This window comes from Salvelinus namaycush, chromosome 32 (genome assembly GCF_016432855.1).
Source record: "Salvelinus namaycush isolate Seneca chromosome 32, SaNama_1.0, whole genome shotgun sequence".
In the NCBI taxonomy this organism is placed as follows: domain Eukaryota; kingdom Metazoa; phylum Chordata; class Actinopteri; order Salmoniformes; family Salmonidae; genus Salvelinus; species Salvelinus namaycush.
Window position 1 is genome coordinate 2528500 of NC_052338.1, and position 18476 is coordinate 2546975.

The 18476-nt window shown below is 43.9% G+C and overlaps 1 protein-coding gene across 1 annotated transcript; it reads left to right on the plus strand.

Annotated features, from left to right (window-relative positions):
• The first annotated feature begins 1818 nt into the window (after positions 1-1818).
• LOC120026753 (small conductance calcium-activated potassium channel protein 3-like) lies at positions 1819-17930 on the plus strand. The gene is made up of 9 exons (XM_038971473.1): positions 1819-2238; positions 2741-2836; positions 3140-3421; positions 4131-4252; positions 15814-15955; positions 16599-16709; positions 16936-17063; positions 17315-17384; positions 17700-17930. The coding sequence occupies exons 1-9, from the start codon at positions 1819-1821 to the stop codon at positions 17928-17930; spliced, it is 1602 nt and encodes a 533-aa protein (XP_038827401.1).
• The last annotated feature ends 546 nt before the right edge of the window (positions 17931-18476 follow it).

Below are 18476 nucleotides of genomic sequence, written 5' to 3' on the forward strand. Positions count from 1 at the left end.
TCATTGCATACTTCTAGTAGGCTACTATCTAGATTTGAGTATGTGTTGTATTTTGACTTTACAATACCTGTCTTTATCCTCCTCTCTCCAACCCTCCTTGACTTCCTCTGTTTACTGGAGCGCCATCTGTCACGTATTAATAGATGGAATTAAATGATGGTGAATGTCATTGCTATGACTTTAATTCCAAAACCATTTCCCTCTCCACATTGTCAGGCTAAAGGGTGACATATTTCATAAGCCCGTAAGTATCAGATCTCTGACTCTCAAACCAATTTGATTAATCTGTCATATTTCTATAATCTCCTCCCCGGCATTCATACACAGGACCATCCCGATTAAGTGGGAAATTATCCAAATTGCCACCTTGGCAAGCTCCCATAAAACCCAATAAAATAGTAATTTTTATCACTCAATAAAACTAAATGTCAACTATTCTTCCCTTATTCGGCACACACACACACACACAAACACACAAAAGGAGAAAGAGGAGAAAGAACTGTCAAACTTGATGAATAATTCTGTCAGATGACAAATACTTTGCCATGCAACTGGGGGACAACTGAAACTGTGGATCTTACAGTCAGTCATAAGCCTAGTTTAAATTAATATGTCATGATGGACATAACTTAATACTGGAAAATAATTAAATAAAGGAGTCATAATACAATTGATATCCATGGACATATGGTTCATATGCTGCTATATGGATTATAGTTCATAACCTTTACTTGTGTCTGTGGGAGGTGAGCTGGATTGATAGAGTTATTTCTGAGAGACTAGAGAAACTGAATATATTTTTGTCGTTTTGTCACCTAATTATCCTTAGGTAATATCCAGGATATATTTAACTGATGCTTCAATTCCTTTGTGTGCTTTGAGGATATTGACTAAAGGACAATTTAAGGAATTTAAAAGGAACAGGGGCATTCTTATCCAGCAACGGTGGAATTTAAAACTTATTTGGAAGTAACTGAAATACGTGGAGAGGTAAGACTGAGCGGAATCAACTAGGTTTTAATAGTAATTTGGCAAGAATATTGAAGATTGACATGGTAAGATTACCAGGTGCTGCAATCACTTCAATAATTCTAGTGTTTCTAGATAAGTTTTTCCAACAGGTTTCCATTGTCTTATCATATTATCTTCAATGGAAACCCCATAGGGAAATGTCAATATAATGTCAACCATTAATAGTATGAATGTCTTCTGTGAATCTCTTAGCATTCCGCAGGCATATCAACTCCGCCTCCGATTTCTTTTACAATAGACTGTGTTTTTATATGCTTCTGCCTCATACATTTTTACTGTTTTCACTCCAACTGGCTGCATTATCTCACTTTTGTCTCCTTCCAAACCCCATAAAATATTTCAATCTGTATCAATCCCTAGATGGAGCCCTCTCCCTCTATGAACTTGACAATGCAGAATGAGGAGGATCCACGTCCCCTCCTTCAATCAAAAGTGGTCCCTCTCCCTCCTGTTTTTGGCAACCAGTGCAGAAGAAACCACTCATGTCAAAGAGGGGAAGATCACTCAGTGTGGCTCGATGGAAGCCAGTCATCACCCACAATCCCATATTACAATGGCTGCCAATATGTCTCACCCTCACCACACTCCTCACCCCGAAGGGGAGACAACAAGGAAAAGGTTAGGGGGAAGGAGGTGCACAAGGAAAAGAGAGGCGAGAAGCCAGCAGGAAATGAACAGAATGCTGGGCACAAGGAACGGATTTGGGGTAGTCAGGCCAAAAAGGCAAGCCCACAGAGGCGCCAGCAGGACATGAAATCCACTCAGTCACCCTACAACAGAGTCCGCATGTCTCGTATGGACTTAAGGGAGACAGAAAGTGGGCCACCCAGTGAAGGAGGTCAAAGGCTAGAGGCCACATCAATGGAGATGCAGGTCCGCCAGAGTCTACCCGAGATTATCATTACAACCAAAGACGACTACCAGCCAAAGGACTCCAATCAAACATCCAGCTCTGACAAGAATCACACCAAATCTGAGGCCAAGGGCACCTATGGTGGAGGTGAGGAGATCAGTGGTGCAGAGCCCAAGGATGGTCCCCATGACTGCCCTCACAAGAAGACCCAGAGCATCGGTCATAGGCTGGTCCGGCGAAGGGCGCTGTTTGAGAGGAGGCAGAGGCTGAATGACTGTGCACTCGCTGTGGGGATGTTTGGAGTAGTGGTCATGGTCACCGAGACAGAGCTCTCCTGGAGCGTCTACAGTAAGGTCAGCCTTGGGGTACAGATCTGGGTTCCAATGCGTCCTTTTTTTCTGTATACTTTGCCTGGAGTGCCAGATGGGAGGGGTTTGCAGTTTTGGGTATTTTCTGTAGGTTAACTAAGCCAGGCAAGTTCAACCAGGCACAGGTCACGTTTTTGAAATGCGGGGGACACCTGGGTAATTAATGAGAAATAATGAGTTCTAACTCAGAGAAATGTATTTGAAGGTCTTCAGTGTTTGTTGCTGAAGATGGCATATTTGAATGAAGGTTACTGTGGCCAAGATGCAGTCTGAGGCGCGTTGTACTGTAGAGCTCTGTGAACAACGTGCCTTTTAAAGGAAATGTTCCCGTGTTCGCGAAGATTGTATCAATCTGAAATTACCTTTAAATGCGCTACAATGCACCTATGATTGAATCCCAGCTGTATGTTAAAAGAAGGCATATTTGCCCAATTGAAGGGTACTGTATGTTAAGATGAGTGAGTCCACTACATGTTTTCCCCTACAGAGCTCCATATACTCCGTGGCTATGAAGTCTATTATCAGCCTGTCCTCTCTTATCCTGCTGGGCCTGATCATTGCCTACCACATCTGTGAGGTGCAGGTAATTCACTTGTCTGACTACTTAATATACTGCCCATATCTCCCTATTTTAAACAAGCTATGATCCCTTGGCTTAGATTATTTTAAGTCATTCTACTCTACAATTGTTTTTGTTATATGCCAGACAATAGTATAGTAGAGGTTCTATTGCTAACTGGGAAAGAAGATGGTGACAGAGGGCAACCTTGTCTGGTACCTCTCGTTATATAATTTATTACACTTTGACTACACTCTCAGTGACACTGTACTACGTCTATGCTCTAACTCAGATATGGTTTTGTACCCATACTCCCATCACTGTTAGCTCTACATCCACGATAACGGAGCAGAGGACTGGCGAATCGCCATGACAATGGAGCGGGTGACCCTGATCGCCCTGGAGCTGTTTGTAGCGATGGTGCACCCGTTCCCAGTGGGTCTCCCATTGTCATGGCAAGCCATGTCCCCCACGCTGTCAGAGACAGAGCTCGAGATTGTGCTGGCTCTGCCCATGTTCCTGCGACTCTACCTCCTGGGTCGTGCCTTGATGCTGCACAGCCGACTCTACACAGACACGGCCTCGCGCAGCATTGGCGCCCTCAACAAGGTCAGAGGTCAACATTGGTCACCATGCAAGTGGTGCAACCTCTCCCTCAAATCTTAGTTACTTGCTTTAATGGACTTGTACACACTCAGTTTGAACATTAGCCAAAATGGATTTGACTTGAAGTTCAGTAGTAAGATCCTCGATACAATGCTAAAGCTGCCCATTGGATTCCACAACACTTCCAGCAGCTACTCACCCCATTGCTAGGTGTTGCATTTTCATGGAATCCAATGATCTGCTTTAGCATTGGCTAGCTGAGCATGCTAACAAAAAAGGCAATTTAATAACAACCAGAAGTATTTAAATCTTCTCGATATGTGATAATTAGAAGTAAAGCTACACATTCCATCCTTGGATTGAGATACTGTACGTTTTCAAGCCATATGTCGAGATTTTGTCTGCACAAAAATGTTTACACAACCATTGTGCAGTATCTCCACAATGCTTTTGTAATATATATATATTTTTTTTTTCAACTTGAGTTTGTTGGGGACACTACAATGACAGTGACACTACATTCTGCTTTGTCTCGCAACCCGCCTCCCTCTCCCACTCTCCTGAGTCTCTACCAAATCCTCCCTCGGTAATTCCTTCCCTTGTTATTGCTTTTTTAACACTGATCAAACTGATGACCTTGAACTTCCCGCTTGGCTTTGCAAACCTCTCCATTCTTACTGTGGATATGAATATTTTTATTACTTGTATCCAGATCCACTTCAACAGCCGTTTTGTGGTCAAAGCGCTGATGACCATCTACCCTGGCACTGTGTTGATGATCTTCAGCGTCTCTCTGTGGCTCATCGCTGCATGGGGCCTACATGTCTGTGAGAGGTGAGTGGCTAACACGGAACCTAACCTGCCATCGTGCATAAATCTATTTTGTCCCTCCATACCAAACGCGATCACGACACGCAGGTTAAAATATCAAAACAAACTCTGAACCGATTATATTAATTTGGAGACAGGTCGAAAAGCATTAAACATGTATGGCAATTTAGCTAGCTAGCTTGCACTTGCTAGCAAATTTGTCCTATTTAGCTAGCTTGCTATTGCTAGCTAATTTGTCCTGGGATATAAACATTGAGTTGTTATTTTACCTGAAATGCACAAGGTCCTCTACTCCGACAATTAATCCACACATAAAACGGTCAACCGAATCGTTTCTAGTTATCTCTCCTCCTTCCAGGCTTTTTCGCCACCGACCTCGTCGTCTTTCAGTCACCCACGTGGGTATAACCAATGAGGAGATGGCACGTGGGTACCTGCTTCTATAAGCCAATGAGGAGATGGGAGAGGCAGGACTTGCAGCGCGATCTGCGTCAGAAATATAACTGACTTATATTTTAGCCCTTGGCAACGCAGACACTCACGCGAGCAGTGTGGATGCAATAATTGAATAACATAAATTTCTACATTTATTTTGCAACGTTCGCGCATCGGACGCTAGCGGTGTAGTCAGCCTGTAAGAAGGGAAAGGAGGAGATTGAGGAGGAGGGTGTCACGATCGTCTTTAGGAGAGAGATTGGACCAAGGCGCAGCGTGTGAGAAATACATCTTCCTTTTAATATTGATGACGAAGACGTAACACGAAAAGAAACACTCTTACAAAAAAACTAACAAAACAAACAAACGACCGTGAAGCTATGAACGTAGTGCACACACAGGCTACAGACGTATAACATAGACACAGCTAGATTTCTATACTAAACATAAACCCAACTACTCTAATAAACCCCCTAAACCTTACAACCACCCTAGACACTACAAAAAACACATACATTCCCCATGTCACACCCTGACCTAACTAAAATAATTAAGAAAACAAAGAATACTAAGGCCAGGGCGTGACATAACCCCCCCCTTAAGGTGCGAACTCCGGGCGCACCAGCACAAAGTCTAGGGGAGGGTCTGGGTGGGCGTCCGTCCACGGCGGCGGCTCCGGCACTGGTCGTGGTCCCCACCCCACCATAGTCACTACCCGCTTACTTAACCCCACTAGAATAAGGGGCAGCACCAGCCTAAGTGGCAGCACCGGACTAAGGGGCAGCACCGTACTAAGGGGCAGTACCGGACTAAGGGGCAGCACCAGGATAAGGGGCAGTACCAGGATAAGGGGCAGCACCAGGATAAGGGGCAGCACCAGGATAAGGGGCAGCTCCGGACTGAGGGACGGCAGCTCCGGACTGAAGGGCAGCACTGGACTGAATGGCGGATCCTGGCTGGCTGGCTCTGGCGGATCCTGGCTGGACGGCTCTGGCGGATCCTGGCTGGACGGCTCTGGCGGATCCTGGCTGGACGGCTCTGGCGGATCCTGGCTGGACGGCTCTGGCGGATCCTGGCTGGACGGCTCATGGCTGGCTGGCGGATCCTGGCTGGACGGCTCATGGCTGGCTGACGGATCTGGCTGCTCATGGCTGGCTGACGGATCTGGCTGCTCATGGCTGGCTGACGGATCTGGCTGCTCATGGCTGGCTGACGGATCTGGCTGCTCATGGCTGGCTGACGGATCTGGCTGCTCATGGCTGGCTGACGGAGCTGGCTGCTCATGGCTGGCTGACGGATCTGGCTGCTTATGGCTGGCTGACGGATCTGGCAGATCCTTTCTGGTTGGCGGCTCTGGCAGATCCTGTCTGGTTGGCGGCTCTGGCAGATCCTGTCTGGTTGGCGGCTCTGGCAGATCCTGTCTGGTTGGCGGCTCTGGCAGATCCTGTCTGGTTGGCGGCTCTGGCAGATCCTGTCTGGTTGGCGGCTCTGGCCGATCCTGTCTGGTTGGCGGCTCTGGCAGATCCTGTCTGGTTGGCGGCTCTGGCAGATCCTGTCTGGTTGGCGGCTCTGGCAGATCCTGACTGACGAATGGCTCTAGCGGCTCCTGACTGACTAACGGCTCTGACGGCTCGGGACAGACGGGCGGCTCTAATGGCTCGGGACAGACGGATGGCTCAGATGGCGCTGGGGAGACGGATGGCTCAGATGGCGCTGGGGAGACAGATGGCTCAGATGGCGCTGGGGAGACGGATGGCTCAGATGGCGCTGGGGAGACGGATGGCTCAGATGGCGCTGGGCAGACGGATGGCTCAGATGGCACTGGGCAGACGGATGGCTCAGATGGCACTGGGCAGACGGATGGCTCTGGCCGGATGAGGAGCACTGTAGGCCTGGTGCGTGGTGCCGGAACTGGAGTCACCGGGCTAAGGACACGCACCTTCAGGCTAGTGCGGGGAGAAGGAACAGGGCATACTGTACCGTGGGAGCGCACATTAGGCCTAGTGCGTGGTGCCGGAACTGGTGGTACCGGACTGGGGACACGCATCTCAGGGCTAGTGCGGGGAGCAGCAACAGGACGCACAGGACTCTGGGGACACACAGGAGGCTTGGTGCGTGGTTTAGGCACTGGTGGTAAAAGGCTGGAGACACGCACCATAGGGCTAGTGCGTGGAGGAGGCACTGGTGGTACTGGGTTGGGGCGGGGAGGTGGCGCCGGAAATACCGGACCGTGCAGGCGTACTGGCTCCCTTGAGCACTGAGCCTGCCCAACCTTACCTGGTTGTATGCTCCCCGTCGCCCGACCAGTGCGGGGAGGTGGAATAACCCGCACCGGGCTATGTAGGCGAACCGGGGACACCATGCGTAAGGCTGGTGCCATGTAAGCCGGCCCGAGGAGACGCACTGGTGACCAGATGCGTTGGGCCGGCTTCATGACATCCGGCTCAACGCTCAATCTAGCCCGGCCGATACGTGGAGCTGGAATGTACCGAACCGGGCTATGCACGCGTACAGGAGACACCATGCGCTCTACTGCGTAACACGGTGTCTGCCCGTACTCTCGCTCTCCACGGTAAGTACAGGGAGTAGGCGCAGGTCTCCTACCTGACTTCGCCACACTCCCTTTAAGGCCCCCCCCAAGAAATTTTTGGGTTGTACTCACGGGCTTCCAGCCTTGCTTCCGTGCTGCCTCCTCATATCGCCTCCTCTCGGCTTTAGCTGCCTCCAGCTCTTCACGAGGGAGGCGATATTCTCCCGGTTGTGCCCAAGGTCCCTTACCATCCAGTATCTCCTCCCATGTCCATGAATCCTGTGTAGGTGGGTCCTGTTGCCGCTTGACACGCCGCTTGGTCCTGGATTGGTGGGTAATTCTGTCACGATCGTCTTTAGGAGAGAGATTGGACCAAGGCGCAGCGTGTGAGAAATACATCTTCCTTTTAATATTGATGACGAAGACATAACACGAAAAGAAACACTCTTACAAAAAAACTAACAAAACAAACAAACGACCGTGAAGCTATGAACGTAGTGCACACACAGGCTACAGACGTATAACATAGACACAGCTAGATTTCTATACTAAACATAAACCCAACTACTCTAATAAACCCCCTAAACCTTACAACCACCCTAGACACTACAAAAAACACATACATTCCCCATGTCACACCCTGACCTAACTAAAATAATTAAGAAAACAAAGAATACTAAGGCCAGGGCGTGACAGAGGGAAATAGGCAATAGACTTTTCCCGGGATTCATTCAGTGGTGTTAATTTCGTCAACAAAAACAGTGACTAAAATATTATTCAAAAAACAATTTTTCAGTGGCTATAACTGACTAAATAGACCCAGAAAAAAATATAACTAAACAAAAAAATACATTTTCAGTTGACAAAATGATCTCTGTGACTAAAATCTGACTACTAAATGGACTAGACAATATTTTTTGGCGAGATTGACAGCTTTTCAGTGATAAGCACAATTAATATTAGCAGCACAGCGCAGTTCTGTTCAGCAGTGGGAAGGACGCGACCTGCAAACACAGCCTAAATCAATTGGTGAGCTGCGGTGACGCAAGCGATAAGTGTGGGCAAATAGCCTCCGCTCCGGCTCCGATTTATAGCGGAGCGTTTGCTTCACTAACCAACCTGGTCTCAGAGCATTTCATATTATTCTGTACGTAAGTCCGAGACACTCCATTTAGTATGCTATGTATTAATTTGTGGATGTACATCATCCATTTCGTATGATATGTTATGAATTACAATACGTATTATATGTTATCAATTTGAAAAACGTACAATATGTAATGATTTTTTTTAATGCACAATATGTGACACATTTCCAAAACTATGATATGTTACAAATTCTAGCTAGGTGGCTAACATTAGTTGGCTAATGTTAGCTGGGTTTAGGGGTTAGGGTTACCGTTAGGGTTAAATTTAGGAGTTAGTTTAAAGGTTTAGGGGAAGGGCTAACTAAAAGGGTTAGGGGAAGGATTAGCTAACATGTTAAGTAGTTGAAAGTATCTGAAAAGTAGCTAATTAGCTAAAATGCTAAAGTTGTTTGTGATGAGATTCAAACTTGCAACCATTCGCGTTATCCTTTCGTTTTTACCTTAAGTTACCGTCTGTTTTATGTAACCATACCAAATGTAACATATCATACTTGCTTGAGTGTTCTGGAATTACATTTACGAGCCAAGCTGTGTTACAGGGAGAATCATACTTGTGCATGCATGTATATATAATAGGTAATTGTATTAGTTGATTTAGTAGTTGTAGCAGTAGTTTTTATTAGTTTTATGCCTATTAGTAGCTTTTAAATGTATTATTATTATGTCATAGTTATTATTATTAGACAGTAGTTACTATATTATTATTGTACGGGAGTGAACATTATTTCTAATAAGGATTACGTGGAGGAAATCGGACTTCTCTGAAATGAAAATGGATAGCCCCCCCTTCAGTAAAATACTGGATAATTAACTAAACCCTCCCTGAACGCTTGAAAAAAGTAGTTACCGTCCCCTATAGCCAAAATAATAATTAAAACAAAGTGGATAGCAGAGAACATTTATACCCGTTACCCTTACTTCTTGGATAGACCAGTGGCAAAGCAGAAATGTTGAATAGCGTACAGGGCTGTGGGCCAGAAGGTTTCAGGTACACAGACCACGGTGGACAAAAGTAGGAGTGGAAAGATCTCCTTTATAGTAAAAACATTGCATGAATCTATCATCATATTTGCAGGTCCGATCTTTTTTTTTTTGCCCTTTTTAAACAGTTCATGCAATTCTACATAATTTTACATATTAGCTGAATCTTTTTTAATACCACACAAATTACCGAAATAATGGCTAAGAATGGACAGAGATAGGCCTTTGTGTTAATCTTATCATATTTCCCGATGCCAAATCAGTGTGTCTTGTTTGCAAATAAATTGTCCCTGTTTCCAAATAATAAATAAATAAATCTGAGACATCATTAGGAATCTGAGCATGGTACTTTCAAAAGTTAGGTCTACCTTTCCACCCCAGACAGAGTAGGCCTACCGACGCAGAAATGTGTAAACTTGAACTGCTAGCTACTCTTCTTCCGTGGCTTAACCCAACGAGAGAAATTCACAAGTGTTTCCCTAAAATTTGTCTGGGTTTAAACATCTTCTATTGTACAGAAAATTAATAGTTTAATCAATTGATTGTGCCAGAATTAGATTATTTCCCAAGCAAAGTCATTGTTTGTCTCCTTGGCTATAGAAAGTTGTAGCTCAGCCTCTGAATGTCAAAGAAACAAAACTGATATATGTATTCCCATATGCATCGGAGTCACGTCTTTCCCGTGTATTTTACAGCTTGTTTCTAAGGATAAAGCATCGCGGACCAAAGCGCTGTTAAAGATGACTTTTATATAATCGGATTCGTTTTATTTTCTTAAAAATCTTAAACTAACAAGTGGTTGGCCTGTGCTTTTTGCCATTTTCTTTCATAAAATGTAGGCTTATGGCATACCTTCTCATTGCCCCCCCAATTCGAGTCTTGGTTTTAACTTCACAGCCCTTCACTGACACGAAGATAGGCTATTTAAAGAGTGCATGGTGGGTGAAGGAATTGAAGAACAAATATATGGATAGCCTAATTCATCTGGCAAACAGGTAGGCCTACCTCTTATTTCTAAAATACGAAGAAATAGGCTCCAACACAAAGCCCTATTGTTAGTCTAATTAAAATGAAGATGGTTGAAATTAATTATGCGTACATCTTCGCACTCTCTTTCTGATACTGAACAGAACACAAGCTATATACTAGTCCACGTGCGATAAATTATTTTCTGAAGAAGCCTTTGACTCCTCCTGACCTGCCACCTTATACCTACACAGCACAGCCATTGGTTACGCAGAACCAATGTTGAACAGCAAGAGCAGGGTTCGAATATCCATTGCAGTGTGTAATGCAGCCTAGTTGTATTTACACCATCCCAGCAGCTATCTAAGAAATATAACTGCTCTGTGCTTCTCCGAGCATGCACTTCATTGATCATTTGATTGAGACCACACAAATAACCTGTAGGTGTACTTGATAGTGCGCGCCCAGCGTAGAATCAGAGATGAGGGGTGGCACCGGGCAGACATCGCTATACAGTGCATTCGGAACCCTTGATTTTTCCCCAAATTTGGTTACGTTAAAGCTTTATTCTAAAATGGATTAAATAAAAAATGGTCCTTATCAATCTACAAATATTACCCCATAATGACCAAGTGAAGACAGGTTTTTAGAAATGTTTGCAAATGTATCACAAAAAACAAAACAAAAACTTTATTTACATAAGTATTCGAACCCTTTGCTATGAGACTCGAAATTGAGCTCAGGTGCATCCTGTTTCCATTGATCATCCTTGAGATGTTTCTACAACTTGATTGGAGTCCACCTGTGGTAAATTCAATTGATTGGAAATCATTTGGAAAGGCACACACCTGTCTATTTAAGGTTCCACAGTTGACAGTGCATGTCAGAGCAACAACCAAGCAATGAGGTCGAAGGAATTGTCCGTAGAGCTCTGACACAGAAGCACAGATCTGGGGAATGGTATCAAAACATTTCTGCAGCATTGAAGGTCCCCAAGAACACAGTGGCCTCCATCATTCTTAAATGTAAGAAGTTTGGAACCACTAACGCTCTTCCTAGAGCTGGCCGCCCGGGCCAAACTGAGCAATCGGGGGAGAAGGGCCTTGGTCAGGGAGGTGACCAAGAACCCAATGGTCACTCTGACAGAGATCCAGAGTTCTTCTGTGAAGATGGAAGAACCTTCCAGAAGGACAACCATCTTTGCAGCACTCCACCAATCAAGCCTTTATGGTAGAGTGGCCAGACGGAAGCCACTCCTCAGTAAAAGGCACATGACAGCCCTCTTGGAGTTTGCCAAAAGGCATCTAAAGGACTCTCAGACCATGAGAAACAAGATTCTCTGGTCTGATGAAACCAAGATTAAAGTCTGGCCTGAATGCCAAGCGTCACGTCTGGAGGAAACCTGGCACCATCCCTACGGTGAAGCATGGTGGTGGCAGCATCATGGTGTGGGGATGTTTTTCAGAGTCAGAGACTGGGAGACTAGTCAGGGTCGAGAGAATGATGAACGAAGCAGAGAGCTTCTTGATGAAAACCTGCTCCAGAGCTCTCAGGAACTCAGATATGGGTGAAGGTTCACATTCCAACAGGACAATGACCCTAAGCACACAGCCAAGACAACGCAGTTGTGGCTTCGGGAGAAGTCTCTGAATGTCCCTGAGTGGCCCAGCCAGAGCCCAGACTTGAACCAGATCGAACATCTCTGGAGAGACCTGAAAATAGCTGTGCTGCGATGGTCCCCATCCAACCTGAGAAAGCTTGAGAAGATCTGCGGAGAAGAATGGGAAAAACTCACCAATTACAGGTGTGCCAAGCTTGTAGCATCATACCCAAGAAGACTCGAGGCTAAATTGCTGCCAAATGTGCTTCAACAAAGTACTGAGTCAAGGGTCTGAATACTAATGTAAATGTGATATTTCTGTTTTTTATATATACATTTGCAAACATTTCTAAAAACCTGTTTTTGCTTTGTTATTATGGGATATTGTGTGTAGATTGATGTGGGGGGAAAAAACTATTTTATTAATTTTAGAATAAGGCTGTGACGTAACAAAATGTGGAAAAAGTCCAGGAGTCTGAATACTCTCCGAATGCACTGTATAGCCTAATAAGCAACTAATTCTAAAACACTGAGAAATGTCTAATTTTCATGAATTAGAAATGACATGATCCTCCCCTGGACTAGATGAAATACTAAACCTTCCCCTTGACCGAAATTGAAAAAGCATGACCCTCCAGCTACCATTCCGTAAATTTCGATCCATCCTTACTAAGTATTGTTTGTTTGTTTTTTTGATTTCGGACATTCTTGAAAACGAGATGCTGCATCTCAAGAGATTTCATCCTCCTAAATTTCTAATAAATAAATACATTTGGTGGCACAGAAAGAAAGGAAAAGGGATAGCAAACTATTTATTGACTAAATTCCCCTTGCCACTACACTATATCTGACTGGGTAAATAACTTTATTTTGCGTTAAAGCTGCAATATGTAACTTTTTGGGCGACCCGACCAAATTCACATAGAAATGTGAGTTATAGATCTGTCATGCTCCTTGTAAGCAAGTCTAAGAAGCGGTAGATCTGTTCTATGTGCACTATTTCTTTTGGTTTTATACACCAGCTTCAAACGGCTGAAAATACAATATTTGTGGTTATGGAAAATATATTTCACAAAGGCCATCAAATCAAAGGTTATACAAGTATATATAAAGTTGCTTTTGACAAAAATGAAAACATGTCAGTTTGTCACTTTCACGAGGTTGGAGTAATAACATGTTCAACTACTTAAGACATTGGCTCGAATCTAGGTTGTGCCTTTAGATGTCGAGAAAATGAACATCTAAGGGATAAGCGTCACGTCTGGAGGCAACCAGTCACCGCTCATCACCTGCCCAATACCATCCCTACGGTGAAGCATGGTGGTGGCAGCATCATGCAGTGGGGATGTTTTTCAGGAGCAGGGATTGGGACTACTAGTCAGGATCGAAGGGAAAGATGAACGGAGCAAAGTACAGAGATCCTTGATGAAATCCTGCTCCAGAGTGCTCAGGACCTCAGACTGGGGCGAAGGTTCACCTTCCAACAGGACAACGACACTAAGCACACAGCCAAGACAATGTCCTTGAGTGGCCCAGCCAGAGCCCAGACTTGAATCCGATCTAACATCTCTGGAGAGACCTGAAAATAGCTGTGCAGCTGTGCACCTTCCAACCGGACAGAGCTTGAGAGGAGCTGCAGAGAACAATAGGAGAAGCTCCTCAAATACAGGTGTGCCAAGCTTGCAGCGTCATACCCAAGAAGACTCGAGGCTGTAATTGCTGCCAAATACATACAGTTGAAGTCGGAAGTTTACATACACTTAGGTTGGAGTCATTAAAACTCATTTTTCAACCACGCCACAAATTTCTTGTTAGGAAACTATAGTTTTGGCAAGTCGGTTAGGACATCTACTTGGTGCATGACACAAGTAATTTTTCCAACAATTGTTTACAGACAGATTATTTCACTTATAATTCACTGTATCACAATTCCAGTGGGTCAGAAGTTTACATATACTAAGTTGACTGTGCCTTTAAACAGCTTGGAAAATTCCAGAAAATTATGTCATGGCTTTAGAAGCTTCTGATAGGCTAATTGACATCATTTGAGTCAATTGGAGGTGTACCTGTGGATGTATTTCAAGGCCTACCTTCAAACTCAGTGCCTCTTTGCTTGACATCATGGGGAAATCAAAGGAAATCAGCCTCAGAAAAAAATTGTAAACCTCCAGAAGTCTGGTTCAGAGATGAACGTACTTTTGTGCAAAAAGTGCAAATCAATTCCAGAACGACAGCAAAGGACCTTGTGAAGGTGCTGGAGGAAACAGGTACAAAAGTATCTATATAAACAGTATAACGAGTCCTATATCAACATAACCTAAAAGGCCGCTCAGCAAGGAAGAAGCCACTGCTTCAAAACGTCCATAAAAAAAGCCAGACTACGTTTGCAACTGCACATGGGGACAAAGATCATACTTTTTGGAGAAATGTCCTCTGGTCTGATGAAACAAAAAATAGAACTGTTTGGCCATAATGACCATCGTTATGTTCGGAGGAAAAGGGGGGATGCTTGCAAGCCGAAGAACACCATCCCAATTGTGAAGCACGGGGGTGGCAGCATCACGTTGTGGGGGTGCTTTGCTGCAGGAGGGACTGGTGCACTTCACAAAATAGATGGCTATATGAGGAAGGAAAATTATGTGGATATATTGAAGCAACATCAGTCAGGAAGTTAAAGCTTGGTCGCAAATGGGTCTTCCAGATGGACAATGACCCCAAGCATACTTCCAAAGTTGTGGCAAAATGGCTTAAGGACAACAAAGTCAAGGTATTGGAGTGGCCATCACAAAGCCCTGACCTCAATCCTATAGAAAATTTGTGGGCAGAACTGAAAAAGCGTATGCGAGCAAGGAGGCCTACAAACCTGACTCAGTTACACCAGCTCTGTCAGGAGGAATGGGCCAAACTTCACACAACTTATTGTGGGAAGCTTGTGGAAGGCTACCCGAAACGTTTGACTCAAGTTAAACAATTCAAAGGCAATGCTACCAAATACTAATTGAGTGTATGTAAACTTCTGACCCACTGGGAATGTGTTGAAAAGTTGAAATAAATCGTTCTCTCTACTACTATTCTGATATTTCACATTCTTAAAATAAAGTGGTGGTCCTAACTGACGCAAAACAGGGAATTTTTACTCTGAATAAATGTCAGGAATTGTGAAAAACTGAGTTTAAACTGTATGTAAATGTAAAATGTCTTCTTTTTTTTTTATAAATGTGAAAAAAATTCTAAAACCCCGTTTTTGCTTTGACATTATGGGGTATTGTGTGCAGATTGATTAAGATTTTTTTTAATCCATTTTAACAAAATGTGGAAAAAGTAAAGGGGTCTGAATACTTTCTGAATACACTATTAAAATGTGACTAAAATTAAAGGGCATTTAATTGACTCAAATGGCCCACTGTTTTTGTCATTTTGACAATAACTAGAATTAATCATTATTTAAATGACAAAAATGTGACTAAGTAATTTTGACAAATATATCCTTGTCTAAAACTAGACAAAATTTCTAAAAAGGGCCAAAATTAACATGGATTCAAAGGCGTGTTGCGCACTACACTACAGATAATGCGCCTTTTAAAGGCAATTAATACTTCAGCCGACGTCTGCAGCATTTACCATTGCAAACGTCGGGGAAATGGCATTTAAAAGACTCATTGTCTGTAGTGCCGTGCTGGGACGTGCCTTCGATTTAATCCCGGCCTGAGTGACTATATGACTTGGACCAACCTGTACTGTGACTAATATCAGATGGGCCCATCATAAGTTAAGTCAGTCATATCAAAAATACAGTCAAAAATCACACTCCTAGACAGAAACTAGTTTTTTGTTAAATGTTAATATGGTAAGAGTGGACAAGACAGAGGAAAAGCTGAACCATCATCCCTCCCTTGTCCTCTAGACACCACAACTATAAGGACCTGAGCAGTAACTACATGGAGGCCCTGTGGATGGTCTCGGTCACCTTCTTGTCCATTGGTTATGGGGATGTTGTTCCCCACACCTACTGTGGCCGCAGCATCTGTCTACTCACTGGGATCATGGTAAGCAGTTCGGCAAAATAGGAAGGGCAATCGCACAGCTGAGTTGGCTCGTTGCAGGTGCCTGGGAATAATTTGATGAAATCTTTAAAAGAAAAGAGAAGGGGGTGGGAATCATTGTAATTGTGGTCATTAGCATACTGTCTTCTTTTCCTTAAAGGCCCAATGCAGCCATTTTTATCTCAATATCAAATAATTTGTGGTTAACAATTAAGTACCCTACTGTGATTGTTCTCAATTAAAATAGTGAAAAATAAACAACAATGACTTCTTAGCAAGACCAATATCCCAAGCAAGAATTTAGCTAGGACTGTCTGGCAGTGGTCTGAGTGGGGAGGGGAAAACTGAAAACTAGCTGTTATTGGTTTGGAAATCTCTATCTTATTGATCTATTAACTAATTTACCGCCTGGTGGTGTCATCGGGTAGGCCAAAACTCCATCCCGCCAAAACAGGCTGAAATGTCAGGTGTTCTTTTCAAATAGCTCATACACTAAAAGGGCATTATCATAATTTTCACAATTTCATAGTATTATTCCAACTCCCAGTGTGGAAATAAAACAGGAACATCTAGTTTTTGATTGCGCTGGGCCTTTAACCTTTTTTGTTTTGTTTATTTCTCTCTCTGTCATACACACACACACAAGGGGGCTGGTTGCACAGTGCTGGTGGTTGCCGTGGTTGCCAGGAAACTAGAGCTGACCAGGGCAGAGAAACACGTCCACAACTTCATGATGGATTCCCACTTTACAAAAGGGGTAAAACTCACCTGACTTAACATGTGAATGTATTCAATAGTGGTCTTTGGAACCTTGACTTAACATATGTGAGACATTCAACGTTGACCTGTAGAGTTGTATGAATCATGGACTGTGTCTCAAATGCCAACCTATTCCCTATATAGTGCACCGGTAATAGGGTGCCATTTGGGATGCACACATTGAAAACTGAGTGTTGGACAAGGAAACAATTGTTCTCTTCCAGATAAAAATTGCTGCAGCAAATGTACTTAGAGAGACTTGGATGATCTACAAACACACCAAGCTGGCCAGGGAGAGAGACCACTGCAGAGTACGCATGCACCAGAGGAAGCTGCTGCTCGCAATCCACCGGTAAAGCACCATTCAAAACACACTTCCCCAAGTAACCCACCAATCAGCTTAGATATTCCCCTCTGAAAAGCCAATGAGGTTACACTTTACACCACATGCACAGGGGTGTTAGAACTCTAGAACTTGTGAAAACCTCAACTGTAATATAGAAATGATCATTCTCTGTTCATCATGAATTATATTTTCAATTTGTTTTACCTGTCCTGTGATTATGTCTGAATGTTAGAAATCTTCCTGTGTGTTCACCCCAGGCTGCGTGATGTGAAGATGGAAAGGAGGAAATTGGCTGACCAGGCCAACACGCTGGTGGATCTCTGCAAGGTGAGAGACAGGCACGGTTACCCATTAGGTTCACCCACTACTGTTGCAACAACCAAATATGACCAATATTCTAGGCCACTACTAGCCTGGACCCAGATCTGTTTGTGCTATCATGTCAACTCCTTGTCATGCCAAATGAGTGACGAGGAGTTGACATGGTAGCACAAACAGATATGAGTCCAGGCTAGGCCACTACTGTTGCAACAACCAAATATGACCAATATTCTAGAGAAGGGAGCAATCGACGATCTTCTAAACGTTATCGCATTGGCCCCTCTCATTCTCAGACCACTCTGCACCTTTTTCCCCATGTAGATGCAGAATCTGATGTATGACGTGCTGTCAGAGGTGAGTGGATGTCGAGGGGACCTGGAAACACACACAAACAGTCTGCAGCAGAATGTGGAGGAGCTGAGAGAAGGCTTCAGGACCCTAATGCCACTCCTCTCCTGTACCCTCGCCACACAAAACGCTTCCATCCGCCACCTGCTCAGGGAGAGGGAGGAGCAGGCAGTGACATGGAGCATGGCAGGGCAGGATAGGTAAATGGCAAGAGATGCAAAGTGTATTGTTACAGGGAGAGGTAGAAAGAAAATGAAGGGCAAAAGTTGGGATCAGGATAGGATTTAGATGAGGATCTTCAAAAGATACTTTGTAGGAATAACTATTCAGTGTACGTAAAGAATGTGTCAAAGCAATAAGGGATAGATTTTTTTCTTTTTCGAATTACGATGAGCCAACATCCAGACTATATGCAGTGCTGATAAGTGACCCATACTGGCCAAAAAAAACAGTCTTGATTTTAACACTCTCAGAATTAAACAAAAAGTATTGTTAGCCAGCATGTGCACTGAATGTTCTGCGCGTCGTAACTAATGTATGTCATTTCACAGTGATAGGTAGATTGGCATGATAGTATGTGGTGTACAGTATAAAAGACCATGTCCAGTAATAACCAAATCTGTTTACTGTAAATTATACAATTCAGTAAAACATTAATAAATGAAGTTACATCTTTCTTGTCACGAGTCAGTTAATTACATATGACATTGTACCTTATGTATTTCCTTGAAAAAAATGAGCACTCACTTT

Coding starts and splice junctions, on each gene's coding strand:
- LOC120026753 (XM_038971473.1), top strand. CDS start 1,819: ATGTCTCGTATGGACTTAAGGGAGACAGAAAGTGGGCCACCCAGTGAA. Junction 2,239..2,740: donor CCTGGAGCGTCTACAGTAAG/GTCAGCCTTGGG, acceptor TTTCCCCTACAG/AGCTCCATATACTCCGTGGC. Junction 2,837..3,139: donor ACCACATCTGTGAGGTGCAG/GTAATTCACTTG, acceptor CATCACTGTTAG/CTCTACATCCACGATAACGG.